The 16,791-nt window shown below is 36.6% G+C and overlaps 1 protein-coding gene across 3 annotated transcripts in view; it reads right to left on the bottom strand.

Moving 5' to 3' along the window:
- Positions 1–8,172: 8,172 nt before the first annotated feature.
- LOC124711788 (fatty acyl-CoA reductase 1-like) overlaps positions 8,173–16,791 on the bottom strand; it is a 262,166-nt gene continuing 253,547 nt past the window's right edge. For all 3 annotated transcript variants that reach the window (XM_047242004.1, XM_047242007.1, XM_047242006.1), the window contains one exon: positions 8,173–9,657. In XM_047242004.1, coding sequence (XP_047097960.1) covers positions 9,438–9,657 — 220 coding nt within the window. In that variant the 3' untranslated portion in view covers positions 8,173–9,437. The remainder of the gene's footprint in view (positions 9,658–16,791) is intronic.

Below are 16,791 nucleotides of genomic sequence, written 5' to 3'. Positions count from 1 at the left end.
GAAAAAATTCTCTTCACTTGTGACAGCGATATTATAGTCACTGAGAAAACAAGAGAACTCCTTGCTGAGAAAGCAAATGAAACTCTCAAGGAAGTCTATGATTGGCCAATAAGCAATAAAGTGACATTGAACATAAAGTAAACTTATGCCATGAATTTCAGCTTGAAGAGGAAAAATGACAATGTTGAATTAAATGTAGATGGCACCTCTATAGACTATGTAACAAATGTAAAATTTCTAGAAATGAATATTTATTCTCAGTTGAAGTGGTGTGAACACACAAAGGTACTCGTAAACAGAATGTCATCTGCATGTTATGCCCTTAGAATTCTGTCATCAGTGTGTAACATGCAGTATCTTTTAGTTACATATTATTCATATGTACACTCAATACTTAGCTATGGCATTCTTTTTTGAGGAACAAATGCAATAAATATGGACACAATTCTCAAACTCCAGAAAAGAGCAATAAGAATAATAACCAAAAATACTAGTCGAGCTCATTGTAAAGACCTGTTCAAAACACTGGGGATTTTAACTGATCCACGTGAATACATTTACCAGTCAGTTGTACACATCAAAAACAATGTTGGTAATTGCTGCACAAACAGCTCTGTCCATGACCATGTAACAAGAGATAGACTCAACTTACATTTACCAAGAAAAAATAAACATAAAACTCAAAACAGCATTTTCTACAAAGGAATAAAACTGTACAATAAATTACTAAAAGAGATTAAAGAGATTTCAAAAACACAGGCAGCTAAAAAGTACCTGTTATGCAATACATTTTATACATGAAGGATTACTCACATAAAACAGAGTAGGGGTTTGATAAAAAAATGTTATACAAATAAATAATATTAATGATTACAAAACATCCAACATTCCTCATAACACCTTCACTTTATGTTTTTCCTTCTTTTTTCCTTTCTAGAAATACTTACCCTCAAGCTATGCGTAGCACAATATACTAACATGTGTGTGTGTGTGTGTGTGTGTGTGTGTGTGTGTGTGTGTGTGTAGTGAGTGAAGTGTTATGAAACAATGTGTGTATAGTGTGTGCAGTGACTGATAGTGAGATATGAGTGAAAAGTGTGGCAGTACATTATTTAATAAGTTATTTGTAAAAAAAAAGTATTGTATACCAGGAGTAAATCTAATGATTGTCTGTAACTAGAAGTCTGTAAATAATATATGTGTATACAAATTAGCTTATTGTAAATTGATCTAAACTTATAAATACTTTGACATGTCCTATATCCTTGTAAAAAGAGATCTATGGATGAGTAAAACTACTACTGCTACTACTTCTACTACATGTAGCATGAGGTTGTCACTCATTGTGAATAAGTGTCACTTCACAGGAACATAGGTGTAATTATCTGGGTGATGTAATTGGTCAGGAGGGTGTTACAACTGTTCCATACCTGATTTAAGCAGTCCATGATTTTGTGCCACAAAGGATAACAAAACAGATTCAGTTGCTTTTCTGACTTTGTAATTGTAATAAGAAAATTGTTAATGGATTTTGTGCAATTGGTGAACTATTGAAACAGTTATTTAAAAAAAGGAGTGAAATTTTAGTGGTAAGCTAATTGTGAAACTGCATTTTGGGCCTTGGAACAGTCATTAATGATAAGACTAGTATAAATGTTTCAAGATTTCAGAAAGAAATTTATTTCATTGTATGATATGAGAAATCTGGCAATTGGATATATTCTGTGCTAAAATGAAAATGGCAAAGAGAATCTGGTGGCATATGCATCAAGACAGTTATATAAAGCAGAGCAGAACTATTCTACCACAGAAAAGGAAATACTTTTGGATTAAAGGAGACTACTCATTGAGAAAGAGAAGTGTCAAGCTGTCAACATCCACACACATACGAAAGAAAGCATGCTAGCTTACGGAGTTATTCTTTGATGGGAGAGAGTAAAATATACACAGAGAAACGCGCGCGCGCGCGCACACACACACACACACACACACACACACACACACAGTGCCAATGCTGTATTTCAGCAGGGAACTAGTTGTTGTGTGGTTAGTGTCAGGTGGGGTGGTTAGAGGGAGAGAAAGGCAGGAGGGAAGGAGAGAGACTGGAGTAGTGGCTTGGAGGAAGATGTTCTGTTTGCTGGCTAGGAATGTGTAAGGGAGTGTTGGCCGGTGTATGGGCTAGACATGTAATGCTTGGTTGTAGGGGCAGGTGGGGAGTGGCACGTGGTAAAGGCAATAGGGTGATATGAACAGGGATTAGGTGACAACATGGAGGAAGGGGTTACAGGGACAGTGGGAGACCCGAGATTAAGGCCAGGATGATTAAGGGTGCAAAGGATGCATTGTTAAGTATAGCTCTCATCTGTACAGTTGACAGAAGCTGGTGGTGGAGGGAAGGATACAGATGGCCCAGGTTGTGAAGCAGCTGCTGAAGTTGAGCATGCCATGCTCAGCTGAATGTTGTGAAACTGTGTGTTCAATTCTGTTCCTGGCTACTGTTTTGTGGTGACCAATCATTCTAGTGGACAGCTAGTGGATAGTCATACTGACATAAAAAACTGTGCAGTGTTTACAGTGGATTTGCTACACAACATAACTGCTTTCATAGGTGGTCTTGCATCTGATTGGGTAAGATAAGCCTGTGGCAGGACTGGACTGGGAGACACGGGGTAGATAGGTTAGGCAGGTCTTGCACCTATAACTGAAACAGTGGTATGATTATTTTTTTTTTTTCATCAGTCTACTGACTGGTTTGATGCGGCCCACCATGAATTCCTTTCCTGTGTTAACCTCTTCATCTCAGCGTAGCACTTGCAACCTACGTCCTCAATTATTTGCTTGACGTATTCCAATCTCTGTCTTCCTCTACAGTTTTTGCCCTCTACAGCTCCCTCTAGTACCATGGAAGTCATTCCCTCATGTCTTAGCAGATGTCCTATCATCCTGTCCCTTCTCCTTATCAGTGTTTTCCACATATTCCTTTTCTCTCCGATTCTGCGTAGAACCTCCTCATTCCTTACCTTATCAGTCCACCTAATTTTCAACATTCGTCTATAGCACCACATCTCAAATGCTTCGATTCTCTTCTGTTCCGGTTTTCCCACAGTACATGTTTCACTACCATACAATGCTGTACTCCAGACGTACAACCTCAGAAATTTCTTCCTCAAATTAAGGCTGGTATTTGATATTAGTAGACTTCTCTTGGCCAGAAATGCCTTTTTTGCCATAGTGAGTCTGCTTTTGATGTCCTCCTTGCTCCGTCCGTCATTGGTTATTTTACTGTCTAGGTAACAGAATTCCTTAACTTCATTAACTTCATGACCATCAATCCTGATGTTAAGTTTCTCGCTGTTCTCATTTCTACTACTTCTCATTACCTTCATCTTTCTCCGATTTACTCTCAAACCATACTGTGTACTCATTAGACTGTTCATTCCATTCAGCAGATCATTTAATTCTTCTTCACTTTCATTCAGGATAGCAATGTCATCAGCGAATCGTATCATTGATATCCTTTCACCTTGTATTTTAATTCCACTCCTAAACCTTTCTTTTATTTCCATCATTGCTTCCTCAATGTACAGATTGAAGAGTAGGGGTGAAAGGCTACAGCCTTGTCTTACACCTTTCTTAACATGAGCACTTCGTTCTTGACCGTCCACTCTTATTATTCCCTCTTGGTTGTTGTACATACTGTATATGACTCGTCTCTCCCTATAGCTTACCCCTACTTTTTTCAGAATCTCGAACAGCTTGCACCATTTTATATTGTCGAACGCTTTTTCCAGGTCGACAAATCCTATGGAAGTGTCATGATTTTTCTTTAGCCTTGCTTCCATTATTAGCCGTAACGTCAGAATTGCCTCTCTCGTCCCTTTACTTTTCCTAAAGCCAAACTGATCATCACCTAGCGCATTCTCAATTTTCTTTTCCATTCTTCTGTATATTATTCTTGTAAGCAGCTTCGATGCATGAGCTGTTAAGCTGATTGTGCGATAATTCTCGCACTTGTCAGCTCTTGCCGTCTTCGGAATTGTGTGGATGATGCTTTTCTGAAAGTCAGGTGGTATGTCGCCAGACTCATATATTCTACACACCAACGTGAATAGTCATTTTGTTGCCACTTCCCCCAATGATTTTAGGAATTCTGATGGAATGTTATCTATCCCTTCTGCCTTATTTGACCATAAGTCCTCCAAAGCTCTTTTAAATTCCGATTCTAACACTGGATCCCTTATCTCTTCTAAATCGACTCCTGTTTCTTCTTCTATCACATCAGACAAATCTTCACCCTCATAGAGGCTTTCAATGTATTCTTTCCACCTATCTGCTCTCTCCTCTGCATTTAACAGTGGAATTCCCGTTGCACTCTTAATGTTACCACCGTTGCTTTTAATGTCACCAAAGGTTGTTTTAACTTTCCTGTATGCTGAGTCTGTCCTTCTGACAATCATATCTTTTTCGATGTCTTCACATTTTTCCTGCAGCCATTTCGTCTTAGCTTCCCTGCACTTCCTATTTATTTCATTCCTCAGTGACTTGTATTTCTGTATTCCTGATTTTCCCGGAACATGTTTGTACTTCCTCCTTTCATCAATCAACTGAAGTATTTATTCTGTTACCCATGGTTTCTTCGCAGCTACCTTCTTTGTACCTATGTTTTCCTTCCCAGCTTCTGTGATGGCCCTTTTTACAGATGTCCATTCCTCTTCAACTGTACTGCCTACTGCGCTATTCCTTATTGCTGTATCTATAGCGTTAGAGAACTTCAAACGTATCTCATCATTCCTTAGTACTTCCGTATCCCACTTCTTTGCATATTAATTCTTCCTGACTAATGTCTTGAACTTCAGCCTACTCTTCATCACTACTATATTGTGATCTGAGTCTATATCTGCTCCTGGGAACGCCTTAAAATCCAGTATCTGATTTCGGAATCTCTATCTGATCATGATGTAATCTAATTGAAATCTTTGCGTATCTCCCGGCCTTTTCCAAGTATACCTCCTCCTCTTGTGATTCTTGAACAGGGTATTCACTATTACTAGCTGAAACTTGATACAGAACTCAATTAGACTTTCTCCTCTTTCATTCCTTGTCCCAAGCCCATATTCTCCCGTAACCTTTTCTTCTACTCCTTCCCCTACATCTGCATTGCAGTCGCCCATGACTATTAGATTTTTGTCCCCCTTAACATACTGCATTACCCTTTCAATATCCTCATACACTTTCTCTATCTGTTCATCTTCAGCTTGCGATGTCAGCATGTATACCTGAACTATCATTGTCGGTGTTGGTCTGCTGTCGATTCTGATTAGAACAACCCGGTCACTGAACTGTTCACAGTAACACACCCTCTGCCCTACCTTCCTATTCATAACGAATCCTACACCTGTTACACCATTTTCTGCTGCTATTGATATTACCCGATACTCATCTGACCAGAAATCCTTGTCTTCCTTCCACTTCACTTCACTGACCCCTACTATATCTAGATTGAGCCTTTACATTTCCCTTTTCAGATTTTCTAGTTTCCCTACCACGTTCAAGCTTCTGACATTCCATGCCCCGACTCACAGAACGTTATCCTGTCGTTGATCATTCAATCTTTTTCTCATGGTGACCTCCCCTTTGGCAGTCCCCTCCCGGAGATCCGAATGGGGGACTATTCCGGAATCTTTTGCCAATGGAGAGATCATCATGACACTTCTTCAATTACAGGCCACATGTCCTGTGGATACACATTATATGTGTCTTTAATGCAGTGGTTTCCATTGCCTTCTGCATCCTCATGTCATTGATCATTGCTGATTCTTTCACCTTTAGGGGCAATTTCCCACCCCTAGGACAAGAGAGTGCCCTGAACCTCTATCCGCTCCTCCGCCCTCTTTGACAAGGCTGTTGGCAGAATGAGGCTGACTTCTTATGCCGGAAGTCTTCGGCCGCCAATGCTGATTATTTATCAAAATTTAGGCAGTGGCAGGGATCGAACCCGGGACCGAAGACGTTTTTGATTATGAATCAAAGACGCTGCCCCTAGACCACGAGCTAGTACAGTGGTATGATACTAGTGGCAAAGGACTGGTAATGGGAATGGCATAGGGGTGGGCCAGGATGCTGTGTAGGTTGATTGGGTGACAAAACACCTCTGTGGGAGGGGTGGGAAGGATTTTGGTAGGATGTCCCTCACTTCAGTACAGAATGAGATATAATCAAAGCCCTGGTGAATGATGTGTTTCAGTTGTTCCAGTCCATGATGGTATTAGGTGATGAGATGGGTACTCCTTTGTAAGTGATTCTTGTGGGTGGTGGGAGGATTGGGAGAGTGTGATTATATGGCAGTGTAAGTATGTTTGTGGACTAGGTTTGCTGTGTATTTCCCATCTGTGAAGATCTTCATTGTAATGGGCAAGGGAATACATCATCCTCAGTGGCTAGGCTGTATGTGAGGGATTTTTTTTGGTGTGAAAAGTGTGCCAGCTGCCTAAATGCAGGTACTCTTGGTGATTAGTGGCTTTAATGCAGAAGGAGGTGTGGACAGAGCCATCAGAGAGGTGAAGGTCAACATCCACCCATGTTGAGTAGAAGAAGACAAGGTGAAGTGGATATGAGAAAAGGTGTTGAGGCTGTGAAGGAATATGGATAGGGTGTCTTGGCCCTGAAACTAGATCATGAAGATATCATCAACAAAGATATTGGAAATTCTGGGAGGGTAGGAAGGTTTCCCCCAGTTGGCCCATAAACATGTTGGTATATGTAGGTGCCATGCAGGTGGCCAAATTTGTGTCTATACCTTCCCTCCAAAGGAAAAGTGTTTGTAAATCAGGATAACTTGCTCATTTCCAATATCATTTCCTGTGTCATTTCATCCCTACTCTAATGGATTCCTGCTCCATCCTTCTGCACCAGCTCACAAACGTATCCCTTTTCCCAGCTAAAACAGGCCAAATTTCAGTCCTTAAATGCTGTCTAAATCATGGAATCCTCCCCCCTACCAGTGGCCTAGCCATAAAAATCCCCTTCTCTGGATCCCACTCTACCTTTCACAATGGCCTTTATCTTTTCGGATTCCACCAGTCTCTACTCTCACATATCTGGCACTGCAGAAAAGCCTTTTCTTGCCACAGGCATCCTAGAATCACCTCTACTCCCTCCACAAGATATGTGTAATCCTTACCACATGCATCTCTGAACTAGATATCCTTGCAGTCCGACACCTAGAGAAATGTTCCAGACACCACCTCCACAAATTCTCCAATCTGTTGACATCCTACTCTCACCTTGGGATACCATTACCCATCATTACCTATCCACACTGTGAACCACCTTTTCAACACCTCATAGTGACCAGACATTGCCTAGCTAACCTCTTCAATTCATCACATCCTCAAAAATCCTTTCTTTCAGGAGTGCTAGTTCTGCAAGTTTTGCAGGAGAGCTTCTGTAAAGTTTGGAAGGTAGGAGGCGAGCTACTGGCAGAAGTAAAGCTGTGAGTACCGGGCGTGAGTCGTGCTTCGGTAGCTCAGATGGTAGAGCACTTGCCCGTGAAAGGCAAAGGCCCCGAGTTCGAGTCTCGGTCGGGCACACAGTTTTAATCTGCCAGGAAGTTTCAGATCTTATTAGTCTCACATATGGTTTAGTGTTATAAATGTCTCCAACAATATGAGAAAATTGAGTAATCATTTGACTGTCAGTACTTACTCAGATACATTTAATTATTTGAAATTTTGGTTTGAGATTTAAACTTCTGAGTTTTCTAGCTATAGGGTCTCACTGTGTACAGAAAATTAAAACTGATTACGATCAGGCACTTTCATTATGGCCGTATAATTACACCAGACATAGGAGAAACATTACAGATAATAATAGTTCAAACATCTCCACCAGAGACAAAAGCACACCCTATCCAAAGAACACCGAGTCCAAAGACAATTTACTCTGCACTTGGCAAGTAGCAATTACTGGTGGGTGATGGTCATCACAGATTGGTTGTACTATGGGAAAAACAATTAAGCAAACAATAAAGTTGAAAGTTGTACTTCCATGTATTAATACAAAAACATTTTATAAATATTATGAACATTTTTTCAAGAAAGAAAGTAAACATTATAAACATATAAATTATGGGAACTTGTTTCTATTGTATGACTACAGATCAGTTCCTATTCTGATGTTTCCTATTGTTGATAACAAAAGTTTATATAATAAACTAGTAGAACTCTGAAGCTGAGCTTGGTATGAAATACAAAACATATAAACTAAAAAGTGATAATTTTTAGAAATTTTCTCTTATATTCCAGTGTTTTTACAGGTACTTATAAAACCAGAGATGAACAGACTTTTTGAAAACTTACAAAATTTGAACATTCATTTGATAGAACACTAGATACAGCACTGTTTCTTAATAGATGCGAAACAGAATGGCTACTAACAAATTCGTAAACATAAACATTTTAATGCAAAAATAAAAATAAAATTACTACCCCTTTTTGTTAGTAGCTCATATGTCAAAAAATGGAATGTAATGAGTATCACATGTTCCTTTTAATACTTATTTGCCACAAACTGATATGAATTAAAGAAGATTAAAATTAGAAAATTTCCCTTTGGAAAATATTGATGGATGGAACAGACCATGACCCACATTAAGAATGAACTGATGATCAATGAACAGTCATCGTAAGTGTGAGATTTTCTGTACACACAATCCTTTTATATGTTCTACGTAGAAGAAGAGTTTTCATATTCACTCTTTTATGCCTGTTAACAAGTTTATCATTTTCATTTTAATATGAATATAGGTCTGCCACATCAATCAATCATCAATCTTATTCCACTCTATACTTTCCATTTATATTTTAAAAGAAGTTATTTTTAATATTCTTCAGCAAATCTGTTATTTCCTTTCAACATGGCATTTAAAATATTTTAGCCACATGGAATAACATAAAAACTTCTGTAGTCAGAAAACTACACATCTTTCTTGATGATTAATGTGTGCCTTCTGATGTTTCCTGAGCTTCTCATTAATACACTGTTTCACACTAACTTGAACTTCATCATGGCTTCACAATGACAGTCTCGTTCCTGAGATTCCTCATTCTCATGAGACAACATGTATTTGAATCACAAAAGTATCTTGTTCCTAATGTGTCTGCTTCCTCCTTTGAAGCAACAGTTACAGCACAATGAAATACAGTTTCATGAGAATGGTTAAAACAGTTTCTTATAATCCCTCTTCACATAGAGTTTTAAAAGTTCAAATTATTTGTATAAATAAGAAAATTCAATGAGTTAAGTTCATGGGAACCATACACTCTTCATGTAAAGCTATAGCTTATAAAAAATCTTAAACAGAACATTTCTTCATTTGTTCTTCCATTCATAGTTGTATTATAGAACAATAACCTATAACATTGCTAACAGAGGTTTTTTCAATCTTGGACCATATGAGATGTGTCATAAATTAAATCATCTGGAGACACAGAAATGTCATCTGCAAGTACCCTAACAACAGGAACATTGTTGAAAAGTGTTACAATGTGTCCCATCACAAATTCCAGCGTCGCCAGTATAGGTTCTGACCATGTGTACAAGGACCAGATGAGGAGGCCATAGAATATTGCCAACACTATATGATGTAACCAGTATAACCTAGAAAGAGAAATATATTATCTGTAAAATACAGCATTTCCAAATACAACTAAAACAGTGTTTATCATGAATATACTTAAGAGTGAATAATTTAGTTTAATCTTATGCAACCTCAAATAACACAAACTGAAACAGCTCAAAAGAAGTGAAATACAATAATGTACTATATGAGGATGTTGTATGTTGGAACACTTTTTAAACATTTGCCCCTTGTCCACCTCAGAACAGAAATTAAATAAATTTTTTTATTCCATTTTCAAATGATACCACTCACTTTTTTTCTAGAAATTATAAAATTTACTCATGAAAAGTAAGGTTTTAAAAATGTGAAAAAATTCCAGTCATTTTAAGTGATTCTACTGAGGGTGCTTGGTGAAACATTGTGTATTGTATTAACTGAATGAAACACTTCTTTAGACTTGTTTGGCAAAGTTTAATATTGGTGAATGACAGCATTGTGCACTAGCAAATGGGCCAGTAACCCAAAAAGAATACAGGAAAAAATATTGTGAAACAATGCTAAAAAATATAATTCTAAAAGTAGCCATTAGATTGAATCACTGACCATGAAACATGTGTTCATAGGTACACAATCCTCAAGGTACAACACCTTCCCCTAAATTATATGATTATTGTAATATTTTTTTGTTTTTCTAATGGATAAAAAAACTAAAATGAAAATAACAAATCTGCAGATTCCTATTACAGAAACTTATTGATATATTTTATTGAAGTTAGATACATCTATAAATACCAAATATGCTCCAGTTATTAATCTTAATTGATTTGAAGTCACAATTGCAGACATCATTTGCAAGGTGGGTAGTTCCAGACTGTATGACCACCTTCATATATATAGTGATCCCAATGTGATCCATAATAGCAGGATCATAATTAAAATAAAAAATGTCATGTGACAAGGGCCTCCCGTCTGGTCGACTGTTCGCCGGGTGCAAGTCTTTCAATTTGACACCACTTCAGTGACTTGTGCATCGATATGGATGAAATGATGATGATTAGGACAACACAACACCCAGTCCCTGAGCGGAGAAAATCTCCAACCCAGCGGGGAATCGAACGCGGGCCCTTACGATTGACATTCTGTCGCACTGACCCCTCAGCTACCGGGGGTGGAAAGCAGGATCGTAATGAAGCGTGATCATAGTTATGATCAAGAAGCATCTTTCTCTTAATGGAACGGATCTGTTGTAATGCCTAAAATTGGTCTTCCTCCAAATAACATAAGCAAAAATGACTGGAAATTAACTGATTAATACACCAAATGATGTCAGTTATCAATGGACAATACATATTCTCTAGTTAGTGTTTTCATTGTATTTATTCTCTAACAGAGGTCAGTATCATCATATTACAGCCTTAATTATCATTTTGATCCATTTTATTTTGAATTATACAGTTGTCATTTATGATGTTTACCCATCTACCCATACAAAGATTCTTATACTGACTTATGACATTATGTTGTTCAGCCATAAATTCATTATTCACTCTCTCATCATTCTTTTTCAGTTCTATCAGTGACAATGAATCTTTCATTCTGTCTGCCAGATTATGACTTACATACCTTCCCTGCCTTTTGCAGATTCATTGAAAATCAGTTTTCATTGTACATGCTAGGTCCTGCTTGAAAATTTTAAAAACCCGGTTTTCTTTCTTACATGCTGTGTCCTATAAAGGCTCTCTTGCATAGCTTGCACAGCATTGTGTTCTGGGAGAACAGGTGTACTCAAGGATGGATTAGAAAATCCACCTTGTTTTTACTTCAAACCTTATGGTCATTCCTATGTTATGACATAGCTAATCAGGACTGTATAATTTCTTCAGTCTGTTCACCACCTTCTATAAACAGTCCAAAAAATTTATATTTAATCACAGAATAAGTGATTTCTTCCTACTCACTGCACAACATTCATTCTACGTGGCAGAATACTGTAGACTTCTCAAGTGAGGAATGAAATATAAATGGAAAACAACAAGCAAAATTAGATTACATTTATGTCACTGGCATGCTGGGTATTTAATACATGCCGTAAAATTTGTTGGAAGAGGATTAGGAAAAACTGTTACTGGACTGGACTATCCTTTATGACTTATCAGTTAAGCAGACATATTTTTCTTCTTTTTTTCTGTTTTCATCATGTTATGCAAATCATATCACAAAGCCTTTAGATTAGCAGGTTTTTTGTGTGTTGTATGGACCATAATTGTAACCTCAATAGCTCTCAGTTTGCAAATGCAAAATACTCTCTCAATGAAAAATATCACAAAGAAATTTGATTTCAGTTTGAGGTTAATTTCATTATCTATAAGAATCTTCACATCACTAGCAGAAATCAGTTTGATTATTTATTTGTCATTCACTGAACTATGTAGTTCATTTATCTTGTAATTGATCTATTAGGAAACTTCTCGTTGTTATTGACATTTACACAAATATGTATTGTATCCATCTTGTATTATAATGTTATAGTTAATATCATTTGTCATGTTGAAGTTTATATTATTATTATTATTATTGTTATTATTATTATGTTTACATTGATGAAAGCAATTGCATGTAAATGTGTTCAATGGTGGAATAAAACATTTGTATTTGTATTTATTTGTAATACCTTACTGCTTTCTGTCTTACTCTAAGGAAGAGTGACAGATAATAAATAATTTTTCTGTCTGCTACTAAATTTAGGAACTCGAACTCTCTCTCTCTCTCTCTCTCTCTCTCTCAAACACACACACACACACACACACACACACACACACTCCATTATGTGAACTTCATTTAACAATGTATATGGAATTCTCAGAGAGGAACAGACACTCTTACTATGTCATGTGTTGAAGTGCACATCATCTTGAACTATTGTACCACAGTGTCCTTCTTCATTTTCTGTGTTACATTCTACTTCTCTATGTTTAAATCTATTAATGTGATCCCTTTTCTATCTGTACACTCTTCTATTTGAAAGGATAATGAGTATACTCTTCTATTTGAAAGAACAATGATACCAATGTATGCATTTTTCGTATGTGGCTTCATCTATTGTTTGTTAGTCTTTGTCAGTAATTGAAACATTTTTGCAATATGTTGTATTTTGATGGTTCAAACGGCTCTGAGCACTATGGGACTTAACATCTGAGGTCATCAGTCCCCTAGAACTTAGAACTACTTAAACCTATCTAACCTATGCACATCACACACATGCATGCCCGAGGCAGGCTTCAAACCTCCAGCCACAGTGGTCGCGCGGCTCCAGACTGAAGCACCTAGAACTGCTCGGCCATAGCAGCTGGCCTGTTGTATTTTAAGTCAGCTTTTAGTACCATCACTAAATGATTTGCTGATCTTTTATCATTTGTACACATGTACCAAGTTCCACGTTCGTATTCTTTTTCCATATGTATATGCCCATTCATATGTTCAATTTTTACATTTTCCTTGGCATGCAGAACTGAGGTTTTGGCAAGTTTCTCAGTGATAAGGTTCCCTTATGCTACTGTAGGTGCATGACCACAATCATCCATTCTGCCAACCTGCATTGTAAAATTACATTAGTGGGCGGTTGCCATTGGATGCTACTCAGTTATACGTTTTGAGTCCTCTCCTTTCGTGTTATTACCCTCTTTCCCTATCACTGTTTTCTTTATTATTCTCTTGAGGTATAATTTTTGCTGAATTCCTCCAAAGGTACCAGATTTTCTCTCCATCTATCTATCCACATGCTATGAGACATATCACTTCCCTTGAAGCAGTGTCCAAATTAGTATACTTTACTCTTGTGTTTATGGTGCTGGCTATGGTATTTCTTTTGTATATAATTAGTTATAGAATCACAAAGTTACACAGATTTGAATGGACTCTTCTTTCCAAGCAAAGCTAATATTTCATGAATAATAGAATATCTATCATGTAACAAAATGGACATGCAAGTATATTGCCAATGGCAATTCCCCAATTTTTTTATGTTTTACTGTAATTTGTACCATATTTTTGAGAAGAAGTGATGGGGGTTATGTGCTCTTTCAAGAATTGTCAGTTTAGCTTTCATTTTATAGAATGAGATTTTCACTCTGCAGCGGAGTGTGCACTGATATGAAATTAATCTGCCAGGAAGTTTTTCATTTTATAATTTGTTTATGATGATAACACAAAAATTTTCAACCTCAAATTTTAATAATATGTCTTTGTATATGCTTTGTATGTGTCTAGATACTAGTTTAATTCTTGCACTTTTTGACTCGTATGTTGATTGTTCAATAATTTTATACAAACATTTGTGATAATTGCATCTTTGTCTTTGATCTCTTCTTTTTTGCCTAAATAACTCAATAAGAGAAAGTTTTATTGGTCTATTTTTCCCAAATAATGAGTCAAACCTAAGTGTTTAAACCTGTATTCTATTTACTTATGCATGTCTGCTGAAGTCACCAACGTTCATGCAAAGAAATGTTTTAACAAGAAAAGGTGAAAAAAGGGACTAATACACTGCAGAGAATCTAATGATATGTTACTTAGGACACAGAAGGGATGAAATAAAACTAAAGTGATGTCAGGTTTGAAAATGACAGTAAACAATCACTATGAGCATAAAACAAAGACAGCAAAGCATAAATAATTACCAAAAATGATCATGAACTTAATTTTACTTGTTATTAAACTCATACACACATGAAAGACAATTGAAGTATTGTGCACTGAGACACTATTCAATCTACTAATGATGCTAAAAATATTGTTATGGAATGTTATAATACTATTTTGTACACTATTAGAATTTTACTTCTGCAACTGATTAATAATCATTTTGTTAGTTTTGCATTGCACTGTTATGAAATGCCACATAATTAGAGTGATTTGATTTTCTTGCACAAAACTAGTGTAGCAAATGTGTGACTATTTTTTTCTTTTCTTTTTTTTCTTTCACATAGGTTCAACTGATAACTGTGAAGTTTACAAATATAAACATTGCTATGTTCTTTGTAGGAAAGACCTTAATTATGTTAACTTATGCACAAAAAAATAATGGACAATGTTTCAGTTCAATAACGTAATTTTTGTTAAGTAAATATTATTGTTGACATGTCACTTACATATAGCTTGCATATTTGAGCTTTCAGAAAATTGTTTTTTAAAAATTTAATTATTTCTACATTTTCTTTTTTTTTCAAAATTAAGCTTTGGGCGGTTCCATTATTTTGCTGTCAATCTTTTGCTCACATTTTCATGCTTACAAAATTCTTGCTGGACTACATAATGAAACTGCTCAGTGCACCTTATTTCATCATGTATTGTAGAATAAAATACACTGTTAAATATTCAATATGATCCAAGAGAATATAAATTGTAATTTTGCTTTTAGTTTCATTTTAGAAACATTAACACAGTTGTCTTACATATTTATGAACAGAAAATATCAATTTAACAAAAAAAATTATCAGCTATCAGGAAACATAATTATTTTTATATTTTCAATGTTATTTCAAAATAGTAATTTCATTTAGTTACTGGTATTTACAGTTATTATGATTGTATTTAATGTTTGAGTAATTGTTTTGAAAACAATCTTAAAAGACTTTTTTTACATGAACACTTAATCAAATGTAAGCTCCTCTGAATGTAAAAAAAGAAACTGACATGTAATTGTAGCCACTTTTAGTGATTGTGTAAGTTGTTGTAAGTTGTTGTTATGAAGATTTGAGTTGAAAGAATTGTCTTGTAGTGTGCAGAACTTATCAGTTTGCATTAGTTAAAACATGCTAAATTTTTACGGCTGGAAGAAGAAGAATTTATAACATTTACTAAAAGTTGAAGTGGAAAGAAAGTTGCCTGCAAATTTTATAATATTTCATTGCACACATCTCAAAATAAACCTGATTTCCTCTCAGAAGATGAAGAATTACTCCACCAGACAGAAATCCAGTAACTAATTCATCTTACTGCAAATGAGCACTTCAAGTTACGTAAAAACCATTAATTTTGTAGCTTTACCTGCACTTCTCATTCTAATATGAATCTTATAAGCAAAGTATATTTTTGCAAAGTTTATAACGTTTTAATGCTTTAAGTGTTGTAGCCAATAGAGCAATGAGGGAGGTTAGGCTGTGCAAGACACAGAGATGCTGTGTACTCACATGCAACTGCTTTATCAGCACCTGACAGAGTCTGAAGGGGCCATTTGGCCAGCTGTTTGAATCATGCAGATTCCACATTTGTGGGGCATTCAGATGTGATTGTGGCTTAATGCTGGGCAGCATGGAAACATGAGGGCAGGCATATTAATAAAAAAGCTTATGGTTAACCATGTCTGACTGCCACAAGAGAGGATTGCCACAATGTGCACCAAAAACTTTGTAACCCCTTCACACCAACAACTGTCTCCTAGAACAAATAATGATCAACCCACAATATCCTGTGTCATTCTGCACAATTGACCACACAGCAGCCAGACTTTAAAGTTACTGTCCCATGTATAGGTTAACACCACAACACAAATGACTGCATTTGGATTAGTGCAGTGACTAAGGGGCATGGACTGCCCATGAATGGTATCACATTGTGTTTAGCAACGAAGCATGGTTCTGCACTATCTTGGATGATGATTTTTGGTGAGTATGGCAGTGACTTGGGAAGAGATCCAGTCCTTCTACTGTTTTTGAGAGACACAGTGGTGTTACCTTTGGCATAATGGTGTGGAGAGCCATTAGGGATGGCTTCAGATTATAGCTGCTAGTGATTGGGGGAACTTCAGTGGCAAAAGGGTACATCACAGACACCCTACATTCTCATGTGTGACAACGTATCTCTATGAACTATCTGCATGATGTTGAAGTATACCTGTGGCCAGTAAAAAACTCAGATCTCTCCACAACAGAACATGTGTGGGACTAGCTTGGACATCCATCCCAGTGCCAGTATCTGGGATATTAAGGACAAGTTACAACAGTTGTGGACCATCTTGCCTAAGGAGATTGTACAGTTGCTTTTTGACACTTTTCCCAAAAATAATCAGTGCATGAATCCTGGCCAGAGGAGGTACAATGTCATATTGATAAGTGGGTTCATGGTGCCAAATTCTTTGTGTATTTGGATTTATTTTTTAATGATTGAAAAACATC

This window comes from Schistocerca piceifrons, chromosome 8 (assembly GCF_021461385.2).
Source record: "Schistocerca piceifrons isolate TAMUIC-IGC-003096 chromosome 8, iqSchPice1.1, whole genome shotgun sequence".
Taxonomy (NCBI): Eukaryota; Metazoa; Arthropoda; class Insecta; order Orthoptera; family Acrididae; genus Schistocerca; species Schistocerca piceifrons.
The sequence above is the reverse complement of the archived record's forward strand: the minus strand, read 5'-3'. Positions and strand labels throughout refer to the sequence as shown.